Source organism: Epinephelus lanceolatus, chromosome 10 (genome assembly GCF_041903045.1).
Source record: "Epinephelus lanceolatus isolate andai-2023 chromosome 10, ASM4190304v1, whole genome shotgun sequence".
NCBI classification, from domain to species: domain Eukaryota; kingdom Metazoa; phylum Chordata; class Actinopteri; order Perciformes; family Serranidae; genus Epinephelus; species Epinephelus lanceolatus.
In genome coordinates this window covers 25141095-25161591 of record NC_135743.1, presented here as the reverse complement: position 1 = coordinate 25161591, position 20497 = coordinate 25141095, and the positions used below count along the sequence as shown (strand labels likewise).

General features: G+C 41.1%; 1 protein-coding gene across 4 annotated transcripts in view; it reads right to left on the bottom strand.

The window, feature by feature from the left end:
• The window catches only part of ptprub (protein tyrosine phosphatase receptor type Ub), a 215832-nt gene that overhangs the window by 80261 nt on the left and 115074 nt on the right, over positions 1-20497 (bottom strand). For all 4 annotated transcript variants that reach the window (XM_078171863.1, XM_033640425.2, XM_078171864.1 and 1 more), the window contains exons 4-6: positions 11867-11948; positions 7406-7521; positions 1114-1288 (exon numbers count right to left, since the gene is read on the bottom strand). In XM_078171863.1, the coding sequence (XP_078027989.1) occupies positions 1114-1288; positions 7406-7521; positions 11867-11948 (373 nt within the window). The remainder of the gene's footprint in view (positions 1-1113; positions 1289-7405; positions 7522-11866; positions 11949-20497) is intronic.

Below are 20497 nucleotides of genomic sequence, written 5' to 3'. Positions count from 1 at the left end.
TAGTTTTGTAGGTATTTGGCCATAAACCAAAGTATTAGGCAAACAGAAATTCTGATGTGATGATGGCACTGGAGAAAAAGTTAAGGGATCACAAAAGACATTACAATCTGTCCTAATGAGGAACATGAATGTTTACATCAAATTTCATGGCAATCTATTCCATAGATGAAATGAGACATTTCCCCAACAACCACATATGTCAACCCCCTACTGTTGTTCACAAAGTCAAGGAATTTCCAAGTGATGCGTACACATCAGCTGGGAACCATGAACATCTGTGCAACATTTCACGGCAATCCATCTGGTAGTTGTCGAGCTATTTTGATCAGGGCCAAACTGATGGACAGACCAACCAATTACTCAGCTGATATTGCCATTAATAGAGTGTGTTTTGCACTCTCTCGAACGCTCTTCTGCCCTCACATCAGTCACTTAAAAAATATAACATCAGCAAGAGCATACAGTAGAGGACAAGGAGATCGGGAATCCCTTATTTCCCCTCCTCATCCTCCCTTCGCTGAGGGCTGGAGTTTGTTATGCCATCAAACCATCTCACAGCCATGTCATTACTATGCTGTCAAAGTGGTGTCAGGCTGTGGGGTTGGAGTGAGTAATGGGAGTGAGGTCACCATCTGTGGTACATGATATGACAGGGGCTGCAGGAGTCCAAGTCAAGTGAATGGCTTTTTGACAGAGAGCTGAAGAGCTGAGTATGGCAGCCTATTTGACAACTGCAGCTCAGAAAACAACACGTGTCAGGGAGATTGCATTTGCCATCCAAAGAGCCTTCATGTGTGTCGAGCACTGTACAATTGTGTTTTATGGAAATCGGTTTGAAATAGGTGTCTGTGATTTCCACAATCATGCACAAAAGATGTCCTATGGGTAATCTGAAATGTGTTCACACTAGTGGCTATCACTCTTTGTTGTGATCAATTTGAATTTTAATTCTCCTTTGAATCACACACTGTAATCTACCGTGACCGAAAAGAGCAGAAAATCATGTTATCGTAAAAAACAGCAGGAAACCTGATGGTTGGGATGAAAGAAAACAGAAGAGGGAAAACAACCCAAAAGAGAACAATGAGAGTCAAAAGCAGAGAGAGTGTTTACCTTTGACAACAAGTTCAGCAAAGTTTGAGACCCCAGAGCCCCTGGGGGACTGAGTGACACAGCGGTAAAGGTCTTGATCCGTTCGCTGGACGTTGTCTAGCTGGAAGGATACCACAAAGCGCCGGTGACTCAAGTGCTTGACTGACGCCATTGTTAAAATGTCCCCATTGTGTCTCTGGAAAGCAAGAAAGGACAGGGTCAGACAAAACAGGAGGGGTCATCACGTTCCTCTGTCTCACACACACAGGCTTGTGTCATCTCATACAGCGCATCATGTGCAACAGTGACACATACATATACACACAGTTGGACAAAGAAGCAGCAGAGGCCAAGATATCTTGACTGTTACTGTAGCCACCAGTATGAGTAAGCTCCCAAACCCTGGATCCTACACTTCCCATGATGCAACTCCACATATACTCTCTTCTTTGTGATGTTGATGTTATATTATAGTCATATAAAGTTAGTATGTATGTTGAATATATAGATGAATATTATATTAAAAGCATAGAGGTACGTACACCATCCAACATACACAATAGGCGATTTGGGGGGGTGCATCTATCTTGTTAGCAAAATGAGCAAAATGCCACCCCCTAATTAACCTACCATCATTTTAAAGCTTTTAAAAGGCTCGGTACATGGAATACATACTGTCACCGGCCATTTTATTAGGTACACCTTGCTAGTACCGGGGACCCCCTTTTGCCTTCAGAACTGCCTTAATGCCTCGTGACATAGATTCCACAAGGTGCTGGAAACACTCCTCACAGATGTTGGTCCATACTGACATGATAGAATCACACAGTTGCTGCAGATTTGTCGGCTGCACATCCATGATGTGAATCTTCCATTCCACCACATCCCAAAGGTGCTCTATTGGATTAGATCTGGTGACTGTGGAGGCCATTGAAGTACAGTGAACTCATTGTCATGTTCAAGAAACCAGTTTGCGATGATCTGAGCTTTGTGACATGGTGCATTATCCTGCTGGAAGCAGCCATCAGAAGATGGGTACACATAAAGGGATGGACAAGCTCAGCAACAATACTCAGGTAGGTTGTGGCACTAAAACAATGCTCAGTTGGTACTAAGGGGCCCAAAGTGTGCCAAGAAAATATCCCCAACACCATTACACCACCAGCAGCCTGAACCGTTGATACAAGGCAGGATGGATCCATGCTTTCATGTTGTTTACACCAAATTCTGACCCTACCATCGGAATGTCGCAGCAGGAATTGAGACTCATCAGACCAGGCAATGTTTTTCCAATCTTCTATCATACAATTTTGGTGAGCCTGTGTGAACTGTAGCTATGGTTGTGTGTGAAAATCCCAGTAGATCAGCAGTTTCTGAAATACTCCGATCAGCCCATCTAGCACCAACAACCATGCCACGTTCAAAGTTACTTAAATCACCTTTTTTACCCATTCTGTTGCTCAGTTTGAACTTCAGAAGGTCGTCTTGACCATGTCTACATGCCTGAATGCATTGAGTTGCTGCCACATGATTGGCTGATAAGCTATTTGCATTAGCGAGCAGCTGAACAGGTGTACTAAAGTGGCTGGTGAATGTATATTATGTTTTTCAGGGTACCGGAAAACAGGGTATATTTCTTTTTTACATTATGGAGACGGACTCCAGTACGTAAATCCGTAAAAAGTAAACAAATGAATACATCCAAAAGGAAATGAAATTTTAGTTACATTTTAATTTAAGCTCAGAACCAGCCCCAGGGAGACACCCCTTCCTCCTGGTCCCCACTCGTCTTCTATTTCTAAGATCCTGTTTCTACCATTACACTAACCCATGCTCTCAGTTCTGGGGTATTTGTTTCCTTCCATTGTCTTAAAATAACTCAACAGACTGTTGCCCAGAATAATAATAGAACATGCACACTTGAATATTTCTGGAGTTATTTGGGACTGGTCCCCCAGTAAACATAACAGAGCATTTCTATTTTAACCAGTGCAGCATTTCTAGCCATTATGGCACTGGTTTATTGGTCCAGGAAACTCACAGACCAACTGAAGGCATTGTAAATCATCTGACATGATGCTAGTTAGCCAATCAAATCTGTGTACTCCGATAACCGTTGCAACTCGAGTCAGTGAGTGAGATACACACACACACACACACACACATGGGAGAGATGAGAGTGAGTCAGAGAGTAGTTATTTCACATGGCGCATTTCAGAGAGAAAAGTAGACAGTGAAAACAGAGCTTTAAATCAAAAGTGGACAGACTCTTCATATTCATTCTTCCCAAAGGCAGTTCAAACACAGTATGTCTCCCTGCCCTTCTGTCAGTTTCCTCTTGGATCTATAATATTCTCTAAAATATAGCTGGGAGGGGGGGTCGTGCCCTCTGTTAAAAAATTAACAAATCGCACAGTGAACATGCACACACTTGCACACACACTCATTACCTATAAACTTGGCCTTGTGTGCAGTTATTGCTCGGTGAACTCCCGAGACACTTGGCTAATAATGTAACAAAACACCCTTAAAGTATTGCTATCTGGGTCAGTTCTTATTAGAGCCGTGTGATTAAAAAGGAGGACTGTCCAATTGTGTGCAATTTAATTAGAATGGCAGGACCATCTCTCTGATTTAATCACGCAATATGACAATCAGACATGCTTTAATAAAAACAAATGAAATCTTGTTAAAATAATAGTGATTATGGGGGTAATGCATGTCATGAGTGCTGTCCCTTAATGGAGCCCATCTACAACCTCTGTCGTCCTCGGTGTGCAATGCTATTGAACCAAAACATTTAACTGCTCAGCAGTTAGATTTGGGAGACAGATGGGCTTTGATGCATCAAGGTTTAATCAGTTTAGTAAATAGGCTAACGGATGAATAGCAGCATGTAGACTCTGTGTTTTGGTATAAACAGTGGAAGTGGCTGTCAGACAACTGCTCGCTTTCGCATAAAGCTGGGGATTTTAATGCAGAAACGGAACATAAACAAACGTGAGCTGGGGCAGAGAGCGGGAAACAGAGGGAAATAGTGATGGAGAAAAAGACAAAAAAAATAGTGTGATTCAAATGAATGTTGTATGATGCGTCTTGCTGTTGCACTGTGAGAGGCATTTCTCACATTGTTCCACACCATTAAAACCACTAGCATCCGTCAGCTCCACGTAGCCCCAACAAAACCCATCGACTCTGACACTTTTTCTCATGTTTTCAGGCCATTGTCTTTGTGTGAAATAGCTGACATGAATGTTGATACTCATCCTTTTGATCTGCCAGTTTTTAACAGAATCCAAAGCATGTGAGCATGCTGGGATTAACAAGGAGACCTCTGGGTTATGCTGGGCCATCTCAGCCTCTGTTGTGCTTCTGATTCAGGCCTTCAAAAAGCCACAGACCACACAAACCTCAGGCCGAGCCTTTGCAAACAAACACAAACACACACTCACAGATTAGGGTTAAGCGGGCAGCTAGTCTTGTGACCACACGGAAAGAAAAAAAATCTCAATCATATACTCCTTGTATCTCCTTTTCACTACCTAGCCTGTGGACTACTGAGAGGAGGCAGGGGAAATCAGGATAAATCAAATAAGCATGAGATCACTTCATGTTACGTAAACAATCTGGCTGTAGCTAATTGGCGAGGAAACGACAAAACGATCTGTTAATCTGGCAGGCGTGTGCAGCCAAGACTGTGCTGCAGCTGGTACGGCAGACACAATGAGCACAAAAGGGCACAACAAAAGAAAACAACAGCGATGTGAGTTCGTATGAAGAAAAAAGGCTCAGACAGATATGTGCGATGCAGACAGACAGTGAAGGACGGCGAAGAGGACAGTAAAAGGCAGAGGCGAGGCAGGGAAGGAGCATTCCAGTGGCCTAGAGATCTCATTACAACAGGCGCCTGTACGGTTATGCCAGCTAATTACCCAAAGCATTTGTCTTCATCCTTGTGTTGTGACCAAATGGCTGGGTTGATAAAGCGTTCAGAGAGGTGGGAATGAGGACGCTTCAATTACATAAATCACTCACCTCCCAGTTTCAAACAATACAGTAGGTTTGCCTGAGGTCAACCATGATTAACGCTAGCTGTAGTGGGTGGTAAGATGTTGGCAAAAGCCATGAGTGTGTGGCTGCGCAGCAATTGCAGCGTGAGATGAAAAAAAAAAGAGAGGAGCCCTACAGCACAATGACGTTTGGTCCTTTAATCAGGGCTATATAAAGAGGAGGATTTTGAGACCACAGAGTTATTCCCACCAGAGGTAAGGACTGTATGGCCTGTCTGACCTTCACAGAGCAAGCCATTCTAGATGAAAAGACAGATATCTAAAGCACGGCACATGATTTGAATAAAAACAGGAGGCAGCAGAGAAAGAAGAGAACACTATGATCCTATAAGCAATGTAACTTTTCAAAGGCAGTGAAGTGAGGAGGCTTCAAGGCCTCCACGGCCTTCACAGCATTAGAACTCTGTCGACAATCTTTATTTAAGCACAAGCACGTCTGGGACACATAATGATTCAAAAACAGAGAGAACCTTGTTGCAATGGTTATTTAGAGTAACACCCTCCACTTCAAAATGCAGTTATGTTTGCAGAAAGTTCAGTTACACATCGTAATTTGGAATGAAGTCTTCACCTTTACAATAATACCTGGTATTAGGAATATCAGGTATCAGTAATCAAACAACTACAGAGATGCAAAACAATCAGTGGAGAAAAATAACATTACATTTACTCCTTTACATTTACTTAACTTTTTTTTTTATCAAATAGTTTAAAAGTCTATGAGCAGTTGTTTTGCATACTTTTTCCGCATAGTCGAGCACATCTGTGATAAAACATATGTACGTCTACTCCATTACATTGGGCTAACAATGAGTTACCCTGTATACACACACAAACACACACACAGTGCAGACTGTGTTCAGGCTGTGACGTGGCTGCCGGCGCTGATCGCTGCTTGCCTGAGTCCAGAGCTTTAAATCAGCCCACGCCACTGAGTTGACAACTCTGTCAGGTATGAGGCGAGATTATGGCCACTACAGACAATGCTTTTGTCTCCACCAGACGTGCCGCAGCGTCTTTCAGAAAAACAGCCCAGAAGCTGCTCTCTGCTCTGTTCTGCTGCTGACATAAATGTATTTGTTGATTTGTTTTAAGAGACTGAACAGTGCTTTTGGGTACGTTTTTAATTTGTCTGGTTCTAGATACCTCACTTTAATGACAGTTAACATGCATTTTATATTTGTTATTACCTGTTGAGGACCTGGTTATATGTCATCTCTGTTAAAAGTCATTCATTCATTCCCGTCACCGCTTATCCTGTTGGGGTCACTGGGGGCTGGAGCGGGGTACATCCTGGACAGGTCACCAGACTATCACAGGATGTACCCCCAACACATAAGAGATAGACAACCATTCACACTCACATTCACACCTACCGACAATTTAGAGTCACCAATTAACCTGCATGTCTTTGGACTGTGGGAGGAAGCCGGAGTACCTGGAGAAAACCAAGGCTGACACAGGGTGTAGTCCGAGTAGTAGTGACCAATCACGTTTGAAAGAGCAGGTACAGCCCATGTGGAGAGGAGGAACACATTGACCAAAATACAATCTTGAAACCCAGTGGTTGTCATCTGATGACAATTTAGCTTTTTATTATTTTTTTTGGGATTGTCTTTTTTATCTGCATTCATAAGTAGATTTCCATTAATAGAGATTAGCCGAAATTACTGGCCCCCAGAAGAAAAAGACTTGGCCCTGATATCCACTGGCTACACATGATCGGCCCGAAAAATTTGCCCTTGTCCCCAGAGGCTTTATCATCGTCAGACGATAGCCAGTGGGTTCTGAGATTGGTTTGAATGTGATTCATTGATGTACAAAATTGCATCTAACGAAGTTACTCGCTACTTGCATTGTTTTTTAATACTTTTTTAGTCTTACTCAAGTAGTTGCATGAGTACTTTTACTTCCACTTAAGTCAATATAAGCATTAAGTAACAACCATGAAGAGACAGCAAAAGACAACAACACAATGTTGTCTGGTTTCTTTCCTCTGGGATTTTTCTGCTTTGTCAGAGGGCTGAGGGGCATTTTACATGTCATTGCCCAGAGGTTAATGTCCCATAATCTGTCCATAACCTCAAGCATCTCTAAAATATGAAGAACGTCAGTCTATCGAGTGTGAAAAGTGTCAAAACCAGTTTTCCTTTTGCACTTTTTTGTACTTTGTGTACTGCTTGGACAGTTATGGAGGTAAAAACACAACAAACTCTAAAACTTTTCAAAACTCCACCACTGACCTCCAGCAAGAACTTCTCAGCCTCTGATGCTCTACCAGCAGCAACACACTGGAACGTAGCATTTTGCCCAGCATTGACCTCCTCGTCTCCGAGCCTGGAGAAGTGTGGCGCCTTATCTAAAGAGACAAACAGAGCGAGTAACACGGTGAGATCAAAAGACTCCATTACCTTTCAGTCATTCACAGTGTCAGTCAGCTACACAAGATAACATTTTATCAAGGCTTTTTTGTTTTTACCAAATACATAAACAGGAATTTAAGGCATTTCTGTTCGAGTAAACAACTGACTTTATCCACGGTTCAGCCAAAATTTATTTAATATCCCAAACATGCACCAAAACATAGAGCAATAACAGATTTTCTCAGTTTGAAGCAGCACTAAACTTGAGTTACTGCTACTGCTTTCTTTGTATTTAATTCACTGTGCTTCATGCATATAAAGCAATATTAAAATTCCTTTATCTTTTTTCAACTTCTTATGTATTTCTTTTTGTTTGCTAGTGGCAGTGTGCGAAACTGAACTTACAAATGACGCTGCAGGAATGAGATAAAAACAAGGAGGCACAAAGAAAATAGTCAAGAAAAACAGAAAAGTTTCTTTTAACGTTCTTTTAATTTGTGTCAATTCTCCACAGCATATCAGAACTTTGTGTGAACACTTATTTTATCTTATGTGCATGATAACACTCAAATAAAATGCAATGTTGGAATAAAAGTGTTAATACAGAAAGTTTTAATAGCACAAAAAGTGTATAGTCGTGTGCAAATATATGTATTGAGGGGGTCACTCAGTATCTATAACCATAACTTTCTGGGAAAAAAACACCATAATCAGATAAAAGACAATATATACATGAGCAGAATGTGGGAGTGAATCTGCAGCAGAAAAGCCACAGAGTAAGCATCAGTCTTCCACATTTTGACTAATAATGTCCCAGCATGCTGTGCTGAGCTGCAAATGAGTCAGTGTGTGGGAGTAGCCCTCTCACCCAACTCCGTGATTAACAATAGCACATTGAGAAACAGACCCCTGCAGAGCCAAATGACTGGGTAAACGCCGGCAGCGCTGCCTGCCATCTCTGAGAAATGGGGTAGGACAAGTCGACATGTCACTCCGGATGAGTGACAGGAAGAGATGGCAGGGCAACAGTGAAGCTGAAGCATCTGGGAGAAGCAAATGTTTGGGTCTCACACATCTCCTGCTTGGGTTTGCACAACACTGTTGCTATCTAGCAGGGGGTGGGGGGGCAATTTGTTGATCTTGTTTGTGTACAGTAAGTAGTAAGGGGAGAGTGTTTGCATCTGTACCCCACAGGTGGCCATGTTTCCTTTGAGTGACTCTCCCTCCTAAGGTTGATTCATAATTCATGCCTGAGAGCCAAACATAAACAAACACCAAAATGAGTGTGAATGGGGGAAAGAAACAGGCCCCACAGTTGGCAAGAGCCACGGTGTTATACAGCTAAATGTGTCAGATCTTATCCTCAGGACTCTTTAGCGTGATAAATATTTTATTGGAGTGCAATACTGGTTTCAGAGTCAAAGACTGAGATTCAGATGAAATAAAATCAGAAATGTCAACCACGCTTTGTCCAGAATTCACAAAAAAGAACACATTGAGCTTTTATCTTTTTACTTTCTGCAGTTTTTTTTTTTTACTATGCGACACTTCCCTTCGGTTTTCCACGCCTCCTTCTTTCCTCGCTCTGTTCGCTGCCAAGAAATGCAGGCTGGCCATGTGCCACATCATAAGGCATGCTCAGGTCTTGATGAGAGTCTTAATTATTTAATGGCCACAGTGGGAGCATTCAGAAGATGCCATCTGCTGTCTCGGGGAGAAACAGGGTGACTGACTGGGTGGCGCGCATACAGTAGGGGTACGAACCAATCTCACAGCCGGTGTTCCTTTAATAAAATCACTGGTGGTATCCTCTGTGACATGACACCCTTGAAGAGTCTCCAAACGTTACTGTGATAACAGCAGGGCCTATATAAATATTAACAGGGCGATAACGCTGAATATCCATCAAGCTTATGTCAGATATACAAGTTACTTGAAAGAAGGAGTTATGTTACATGAAATTGGTCCATGTGTCCTGGAAGATTTCAATGTACCAGGCAAATGGAGGAAACACGGGTCAAATATTAACAGTGTTTATTCAATGGACTTGTGCATAATAACACTATTTTAAAAATAAATAAATATTACACTAGCCTATGTTTGTTGGGGCAACACATAAACACAAAGACTATCCCTCACCTTACTGTGTCCTAACTGAATGCACTGCGAGTAGGCGTCAGCATCAATACCATTTTGTTTGAATTGTTTTCTATGAGAATGTCCTATCTGGCCGCGAGCGATGAAGCCACACTGTTTTGAGCTAAACTTTTTGTTTCTATTTATTCCTGCCACTTGTTTTAAAAACTCTGTAATGGACAAGGTGTGTCTGATTCATGAACTTGACTTATAAGGTACTAGGGCTGGGCAATATGAAGAGATATTGAGATATAAGTCTATATATATATCGTCTTACATTTTGGATATCGTTGTATTGTGATATCATATGGCATAAATGGTGTTTTTTCCCTCGTTTTAAAGGCTGAATTACAGTAAAGTGATGTAACTTTTTCAACTTAACATTCTTGTCATGTGTTTTTACGCTTGCCGTATCCCATGTAGTTGTTGCATCCACATTATTGTTGATTATTGAAAAATCTCACTGTGGTAATATTTTCTGGAAAAAAAAAAAAAAAAAAAAAAGTCATCCTTACAGTTTTTTTGTCACAAATATTATGTTTGATTTTGTCTCCCAGTCCTCACATTAATGAAGTGCTTTTGAAGTTCAAACATAGGAGGATATCAAGTACTCAAGGTGGTTTATTTACATGATGTAACAGAAGTGCAAAGTCCAGGTGAAGTAAAATTAGGGATTTCTTTCTAAACATATTATACATGTCAAAAAACTACTTGCTGAAAATATGTGAAAAGACTTTACAGTACTAAGTTGTGGACTTAGACTGTTAAACTGTTTTTTACCATTCCTGTGAACAGGACTTTTTGGGCAGGTCTAAATGCATGGCTCAATGATGCACTGCTGCCATCCGTATCATAACCCCTCCCCCTCTACTAGAGTGAAAGCGCAGAGTTTGGAACATTCTCTTAGCTCTTTCAGTCTAATAATTACTGATAAAAAAGTCTGTTAAATGCTATAATCATTTAAACACAAGCTAAATAGCCATCACTAACGTACCTTTTAGTCTATTAGCGTGAATCTGCTATCTGGCCCGACGCCAGTCACTGCTCACTGCTGTTGGTGTGTGTTTTGTGGTAATGTTAGCTGCTGAACGAGAGGCTGTTGCCGGCATGGTCGCTGCGCGGTGGCTTGTTCTTCAGCTTGGGGCGTGTGTGTGCTCAGCTCCCTCAGTGGACACACCCCCACTGTCTCAGAGCACAGAATACTGCTGCTTTTTTTTTCCAGTTTTGATACTTAGATTTATATATATATCATTCATATTTGGCTGGGAGGCTAGTGAAACATTTCTTTGTGGTGTGACAAACTCATTACACATTTATTTTTGCATTACCCAGACTTAAAAGGTTTCAGAGTGGACAGAGCGATGCATGCTTACTGTTAAGACACAATGTTGGGCGTATATATTCTCAGAGTGAATTATTTTCAGTGGACATTATGACCAGCGAGTTTTAAATATGTCAGATCTGAACAGATTTTCTTGTGCAAAAACCAGTAATCACCGGATAACAGAAGCTCTGCTTAAAAGCAGTGTGGAACATGGGTGTTAAATTTGCTATGAGCCTTCATGTTCAGCAGTGGGTTGTACACACAGTGTGCCACTGAGAGACCCTGTCCAGGTAATAAGCTCAGAGGACTTAGTGAAGATGTTTTACACGAGGTCCTCAGGGGCTAACAGCACATTGAACTGCTACCCTCACTAACACGAAAAGCCCTCCGCTGCAGGGAGCCACTGGTTACTAAAAACCCACCCTGAACATTCTCATAAAGCTTTGAAATGTAGTGCTTGATGGGAAAAACCCCTCTGTGCAAAGCGAGTAATGACAAAAAGCTACGCGGCACTTCCAGTCAGGCCAGAGAACATGAAAGTGTCGAAGCCTTCAGAGAGCGAATTCAAGATTTCACTGATTAACAAATATGTTTGGCTGTCAAACGAGGCCGGAGGCAGGAACGGCAGGTGTGTTTTCAGGTGGAAGAGAGTGTTGGCATTTGAGTGTCACAGTGTTTTTAATAGCACTTCTGTTGTCGCAGGATGCCTCAGGACAACCTGCAGCACTAATATAAAAGGTCGATCAGCCATTACTCTTCTCCTCATCCTATTTATGTTTCACGCTGCTTTGAAATACATATTTCCCCCAAAACCATGAAACTTTTTTCCTCCCCTCCAGCACCTTCTGTAATTGCAATTCATTGTCAGAAGTGGCACTTACAGCAGGGGTAGTTGAGCACCATGATGTCATCTATGGCAATGTAGCCTCGCCGTTCTCTGGAAACTGTTGCCTCAATCAGTACCTGCAAAAGTGAAATGAATGTGATGAACAAATTTAATTCATAACCACAACAGCCGAAAAGCATACACTTGTGACTAACCTAATGCTCTCAAAGCTGGAGCGTACGAGCAATTTTCCAAAGAACATTGAGGGCTGTGTGAGTTCTGCTGCTCTCGCCCCCCCTTTCGGTGACAGACGCATTAATTACAAACAAGCCCATCACCACATGGTTGCACATCTGCTGACCCAAAACAAAACGCTAGACAATGAGACAAATATGAGAAAGACAGAAGCATAAAAATAGAGAGATGGATAAGTTTTCGCCTCAGTCCGCAGGGCCAAGAGAAATAATAGCTTTATCAGGAAGCACACAATGTGGCGCCTGAGTCATGAGCTCCACTCTACATTCAGGGCACAGGCTGCTGTGAAGCCATAACAGCAGATAATACAGCTTGCACAGGGCCACGAGACTCAAGGGAGGACAAAGCTCCATACCGTCCTGTGGAACAATAAGCTGGATGAGCAGCGGGCTCTCATGAAACCTAATCAATATCAAATCACCATCCTCAGTAATAGTGAGAGAGTTATGAGACACAGGGGTGATGTTTGTTTTTTTCGCAGCACCAAGGACAGTCTTCCATCCACACGTTTGATCGAAGGCCACCTTTGAGTTATTGTTTCTCATAATCCTCTGACCAAATGATTACAACATGGTTCCTATCACTGGGTCTTGATTTTTTGACTGAGCCCGCCACACACTCAAACTACGCTATATCCTCACAGCTACTTTAAATGTGTGTGTCTGATGTCTGTGTTTACAGGCAGGCGTAGCTGAAATGGGTTATGCAAGATTGGAGCTCATTCTTCTCAAAGTCAGATAACTGAATCAAGTGATAGTAGCTTCACTTTGTGTTGTGGAGTTATTACACTGAGGCAGGTTACCTGAAATTTTTCTGTGCTGGTAACCATTTGATTCCTGAGTTTCACAGCTGATAAAAAAACACGAGAATTGTTTCTATAAACATTAAAGAGAATTCTTGACAGAGGCAGTAGTTTGACAAAAAAAACTTTAGGTCAACTAATTATCTTGTATGATATTTTCTAGAGATTTATACCACATCTCAATGATAGTTTTGTTTCTTTTAAATAGTGAAGAAACCTGAAGAGAAGTGGTGAAAAGCTCAGAAAAAATGCAAGAAGGTGGACGTTTAGCTAAGATTTTCTTTTAATTTCTTTAATAATTCATTATATTGTGAATAAAATCACTCTCAAATGCATGAATAACATACTGAAGTACATCAAGACAAATTAAAGTACCTTCTTAACAGAAGATTTTCTATGACCTACGAACTGTTCATTTGTCTATATTGGTGCTGATGTGATGCCTCAGTTTCAGTGCCCATACAAAAACAAGACTTTTCTTTGAGCATGAACATCTTTAGCACTGTCTCCAAGATGGTTAGTAGGAAAAAAAACATCTAAGGATCCAGTGCCAGGATTTTGTTTTCTCAAGTAACTTTTTTTTCAACCACATGTAACAGTCTGTCCCAGTGGATGGTTTGGAACTCCATCAACTGAGTAAAACCTTGAGATGTGATTGAAAGCTCAGGAAAAAAGCCAGAAAATGGACCTTGTAGGTTGTTTTTTTTTCACAATTCTTTTGTCAATACCTCATTTTGGGTAAAATAAAAAAGGTATTTACAAAACCCTCTCTCTTTTTCACAAAATAGGCCAAACTACTCACATGCATCAGTCATGCTGTATAAATAAATTACATCAAGGCTCTCCCCTTGCCTCTACCACTTAGCCATTACCCCTCCATTTTTCGCATTCATGTCTAGGGATAGGGCAGGGGTCGGCAACCAAAAGAGACTTTTTTTGGCAAAAAAAGAAAAATGAAATCTGTCTGGAGCTGCAAAATACATTTGAGCCTCACAATAAAGGTAACACAGCCTTTTAAGTCAAATTTAGCCTGTCAACATTACTGACAGATCTAAATGAGCATTCAAGGTGGCCATTCTGCAATGGGCTATTTTTGATTATTTGGTACTTTGCAGTGTTACTGATGAAAGCAAAATAAATTTGTCTATGCACTATAAAATTCTCAATTTTCTTCCGAGACTTCTCTGTTTTGGATGCTGGCTAACTGGCTAGCTAGGAAGACTCATGACTACTGTCGCCGTCGCTAGTGATGTTTTTAGAGGAAAAGACACCAGGCCAGATGTTTGACGCACATTTAAGTTAACGAAATGTTAAAACATTTTTTAAAACTGGTGTAGGCTACGCATTTTTACAACTGAAAAATGTAAGAATCATTTTAGGCCTACAACAATAAATGAAAATTAAAATGTTAACAAAAATAAATAAATCATTTTCATATAATTTTCTGTCAAAGCTACCGGGAGCCACTGAAGAGGAGCTAAAGAGCCTCATACAGCTCTGGAGCCACAGGTTGCCTATGCCTGAAGTAGGGTTTCTTGATGCTTGTTGGGATAGAGACGTAGGGTGAAGTGTAAGGGCCCCAAATACAGAGTTTTCAGAGGCATTCTCTAAACCATGTGTTAGGAGAAACTGTCAATAAGACGGCTGTACAAGCAACTTAAGAAACCCTCAAATTTTCTTTGTTGATTAAGATTTCAGAATTATGATAACCATTGTTTTAAGATTTGTTTTAACATTTTTTAAGATAAAGTTGTTTGAATGTATTATGGTCCTTTTATTAATAACATAACTCACACAGCCCACTTTAATGGCATATGACACCTGAAAGTTAAGGTCCAGCAGCGAAGTTGCTGCATTTGTTGCCGCTCCTCTAACATCAGCACAGACTGGCAGGGTGGGAGCACTGTTAGTGGTAATGGTGTTCTTTGATGAACTTAAGATGTGAACAAACCGTGAGTGTCCTAACAACTGTAAAAGGGTGCCTATCACCCACACAAGAGAAATCACCTCAGCAGAAGACTGCATATTCACAGTGTCCGGTAACACCTGTCATGTCTGTTTATGTGAACAACAGCATCAGTGACTACTATCAGGGTCTTGAAGGGTTGTCCCATTTCACAGGGTATAATTTCAACTCCTACCTCTTGTAACTCTGTTCCGAGGGACAAGGTGGCACTTGAAAATGAGAGGTAGGAGAAAGAGTAAGAAATGGGTTGTACTTTAAGTACTTGGAGTATGACATGTATGACAGTATGAATATCAGACATTTAACTCCAACTTTTAGTCTTGAACTACTGCCTTGCTACACACTGCTGAAGACACATTTCAAGCAAAAAGTTGAAGTTCGATACCGAGGCCAATAATAACACACCCAGATTATCTTCACCACCTTAATCCGCTTGTGTTTGCACACCTAATTTAAGAGTCACAACAACATCTCTGAGACCTCTGGCCCAAATTCCAGCCTTCCACAGTCAGCAGGACAGAGATAGTCCACCTCCCTGGTTTTGGAAAGGAAGACGTGTGATTACAGCAACAATTGGTGTGACAACAACCCCGGCTATGCACGACCCCTAAAGGCACCTGCACCAACACATCGTGATGGGATGTGAGGAGATTGGGGTCAGCTAAAAGACTCCTGACAAAATGAGACGCAGAAAGCCAGGCATGCAGAGAGAAGAGAGGGGAGGCTAGAAGGTGACAGAAGGAGAGGTGAGAGGGAGAGCAGGAGGAAAGGTCCTGGCTGCTGGGTTTCAGTGTTGGAGAGTGACCTCGCTCTGCCTATAGCTGGCTGCTCTCCTCTGGCTCTGGGAGGAAGGCTAATCTCCTTCTGCCAGAGTCAATTTTCCTGTTTGTTCCCAGACACTGCTGGAACCTGAGCCGGAAGAAGCCATTGCTTTTAAAGGGGGATATTAACGTTTCCTCTTTTCATCATTTTCACTTTCCTCCCTATTTCAAGTGGTCTATTTCCTTTAAAAGCCTGTGTGGGATCCTCCTCTCTCATTTCACTTTTTCTATCCTTCAATTTTCCATTGTCTTTATTTCTTTTGCTGCCCATTTGCTGCCCTTTTCTCTTATCGCCTTCCTTCCCTCCCTCCTTCTGCACACCTGCCTAAACATACAATATTTACAGCACTGATTAAAGCACAGTATTATTCAGAGTGTTGACCTGAATGTGCTGTGTAAGCACACAGTGCCATGCCATTAGACTAACATCAAAATTAGCCCAAAACACTGATTAGGCTTAATGGTATACAGGAAGGAGGAAAAAAAAGTCTTGAAAGTCTAATTGAAGGTGTTATTACTCTCTGCTGAGCTAAAACACTCAATAAGAGATTGATTACTGGTTAATCCTCACTCTTCTTAGCCATTAGGATAGGAGGTTATTAAGAGGGAGACATTCAGAGCATTTGTTTCAATAAACAACCCTCCCAGATTTTTATTGAAAGCCACTTTCCCAATGAAATTTTCTATATGCCTGTACTTTATTCTAATGAATGGCTACTTTACTTCCAAAAGATATAAAAATGCAGGAACCATCTTCTGGAGAAAAAAAATAGAAGTGTGACACGCAGTGATTTATGGCTGATATAAAATGCACATTAGGAGAACATATTACATTACCCTGCAATATTGGCTTTTAGAAGCAATTGTTATGTATACAAATCAAGGGATGATTTATCCTGCCCTATAAACCAGCTTCTACCTTTTCCACTCCAGTCGGGAGACACCATTAGACACAGAGGGCTTTCACTCACCATTAGACGCAGTCATAGATAAATAACCCCTTAAATATTCACAGACAAAAGGTCACGTGCTGAAGTAAATCTGTTCAGGTGGAAAATGCCAAAGGATAACAGTCTGTGTCTGAGAGCAGGGTTTAAATCTTGGGAATCTCAATTTGCGCTCTACAGTATTTCACAAAAGCCTTTTTCCCATAGCCACAGGCTCAGCTCGCAGGACTCTCAGCAGGCTGCAGTGGAGCAAATAGGAGATATTATCAGACAAAGCTGAGACATGAGGATTCTCATTTATAAGTCTTTGATGTGCCTAACACTATCTAAGTCGTTTCTCCTTTTTTAAGAAATGGGTTTAATAAGTAAACAAGATGCTATCAAGGGAAACGTTCTGAAGTGTGTTAGTCTGGTTAGGAGATCAAGCTATAAAGGCTAGATCTGTACAGAATGTGATTTTCAAATATGGGCATCTACAATGTTTTTTTGTCTTCAAGATATTCAACATTTTGGGAAATAGGCCTATTCACAATATTTCTGATGCTGGGATGAAAAGATTGATACCAATCTCATGTAATGTGTTACACCGAGAGCATGCAGCAACATCTGGGGCTGAAAAATGAAGCCAACATCAAAGTGCCAATAACTGCAGTTCCTCTAATGGCCACTTGAGGCTGGCTCCAAATTCAAGCACATCCCCATAGACACCCATGCTAAAGTGCCAAACTTTACAGCAGAAATAAACATGTTCACAGCCTGGTACAAAAACCTTTTCTTTGTTCTCTATAGCTACTTTCAACACTCAACACACAACTGTATGGTTGGTGAATTTTTATATCACTCACCACTTCAAATTTTCTTACAGTACAGTATACAGTATACCTACCTATCAGCAAAACAGCCATTGTAATATATATATATATATATATATATATATACCTAGTAGTACACCCACCTCATCAACTACCACTATAACACTGATCTACATTACATATCAGGTCTGCTATTGATACCGCTACCAACACCAAGACGTCAAGAGGACGTCGACAAAAGTGTATGGTTAGGTTTAGGCAACAAAAGCATGTGGTTAGTTTCAGAAAAAAACATTTTGGTTTGGCTCTACATTCATACCAGAAGCAAACACTAGGCTCTGGGGTGAAAGTCCGAGGATTGTTGGACCCATCCACCATCCCTCCCACCTACCCAATAGGGATTTTTAAGCTCATTACCAGCAGTGTTTCATAATACCATGAAAGATTACGTCCAGCCACGTTACATACCGATGCCACCAGGCCTCGTACCATTCCACCACAAAAGGTGGCTTTAAGCGCCAGGTGTCTGGGGCTGAAATCACTGACAAAGCTGCAGTATTTGATGACCACGTAATGAGAATGGGCTGGATCCACCTGTCACTCCTCCATAGCTCCACCCTCTCATCACCCTTGCTTCAAACAGAAGTCCACAAACCAATGGGTGACGTTACGGTGGCTATGTCCATTATTTTTATACAGTCTATAGTCCAGAGCTGGTTAGCCTAGCCTAGCTTAGCATAGAAACTAGAAGTAGGGAAAATAAGTAGCCTACCTCTGCCAATAGCTCACTAATTACACACACTTTTTATCTCCTCTATGCAAAATGCATTGCCTAGATACCTTACAGTGATGACAAGACCCCAGGAAATCGCTGCACCTGGCCAAGAAATAGTCCAACACATAACCACACAAAAACCTTTACTTCTCCTTTCGTCAGTTTTTGTACTGATTCAACAAACAAGATATATGTTAATTATCAAGTGTAGATACATTAAATTAAGATTATTTGCTAAGATATTTTTAAAGGCTCAGTTTTGCACCCTGGGCAGAGCCGGGTTTACTGTTTCATCTTGCCTCCAGGCTTTCGGCTGAACTAGGTTAACAGCATTCAAACTCTAGCTGAGGTTGAAATCAATCTTCTCATCTCAATCTTGTAAATAAAGTGAATAAACATATTTCCCACAATGATTTCATTTATGGTTGATTATATATGTGATCTTACGGAGGAAAGACTGTAGATCTTTTTACTGGGACAGGCCCATTTCATGAGCAGCATGTACTGGAGCAATGACTGCGCAGAGGAAATACCTATTTCAGTGTATACTTGACATGATGTGAGTATTGTAGTAAGAAAGACATGAAATAAAATCAAACCTATCCAAACCTACAAAGGTTAGGGTGTAGGGAAAGTGGGTTTAAATAATATATTCAATATCAACAAGTGAAAAAAGTAAAGTAATACAGAAGAAAAGCAAGTCTGAAGAAGATTCTGACATTTAGAAGGACAGAGAAGAAAGTGAGCGGTGGTAAAGAGGGGAGGGGGACATGTCCCCTGCTCTAGTTGGCAGTCTTGGAGGGCTGGATAACATCTTTAATATTTGATAACAAGGTTCTCCAGGTATTGCAAACACTTCTACCAATAACAGGCAGAGAGAGAAATATGGCAATGTACACCACATGACATCTTCAATCGTGACATCTCAAGGTGATCTTGCTCTCTTGGATTTTCACCCCCAAAATCCATTGAAATCCAAATCCCAATTTCACAACTGTGATGCGAGGTAGCGATGTGCGTGTAATGCTTGTCAACGCTGATATTAATATAAAGGGCAACCTGATCAGAGAAGAAGAAGACTGGGGGAGGATTTTGGTTTTCAGCATATTAATTCTCTTAGTTTTGGTGATTATCAGAGAATTGCTTTGACTGTTTTTAATTACATTCCACAATGACATTTTCAAGACATAAACACCGACTGTGTGTGCTGTAAACAAGGTAATTCATTACACCCTAAACCGTGAAATGAGCATCCTTGAAAGTAATCTCACATCTGTATCTGTGCAGTGCAAAAGGCTATGCTGACATTTTGAATCCCTGTGCTGTAGGCAAGGAACTGGGAGCTCTAATATGACCTGAAATCTAATAAGAGGGAAAAACCTGCGGATTTGAAAACCGCCTCCAAAATGATGCGTGCCCTCCTGGGATTTATTTCACTCAGAGACAATGATAAGACGTGACTTTTCTCCACCTCTGTTTCAAAAGAGTGCTTTGCTAGTTTAATGACAGGGTAAATCTGCCTGCCTATCACTTAAAATCCAAAGTGATTGTATTAGACTTGCTATGGAGCTGATATAACCCGAACCCTTTAGTATATAAGTCACACAAGTGGCAGCTAACGTGCTTTAAAGGGAAAAGTGTCAGGTGAATTTCAAGAGACCTTTGTTGAAGCTGAAACAAAGTCCCATTGTTTTCCTTTTTTATTTTTTTTTTTGTTCTGTTTTCACAGCACTGCTGGTTAACAACAGAGGACAGCTAGCATTAAGATGCTGTTAAAGAAAACATTCAGCCTCCACATCTACCCTTTTCTGTTTCGTCTGTGTAAAAGAGAGCAGTGACGTGTTGCGAGGCAAGACCCTGTGTCATTCCACAGTGATGAGCTTTTTGACTGCAGAGAGATTAGCAATGTAAGCTGTGGTATATGGGACTTTGAGGGGGCAGTTTGTTTTGCTCTCTTTGTGCTGAGAAGCAAGCTGCAGCTGAGTTAAAGCAAAATGTGAAATGAAAGAGAAAGCAAAAGAAGAGAAGATACATTTTCTCTAATAGTGCCAAAACCTGATGACCAAATCCCCAATATTAACAATTTTAATCCAACACATTTGAACACTGTGTTTTCCCACACATGAGATAAAAGCGAGGTCATTAGCCGTTTAAGCTGTTCTATAAAAAGGCTATACTGTCAATACTAATTTAAGTGTTAGGCCCATTTCCTTCGCCTGTACAGTTTGTCCTGTCTTCAGAGTCATCTACTCCTCCTCATGAGCCCATTATAAACCTCCTTCTCTTAACTGGAGCCTCTCATCGGAGA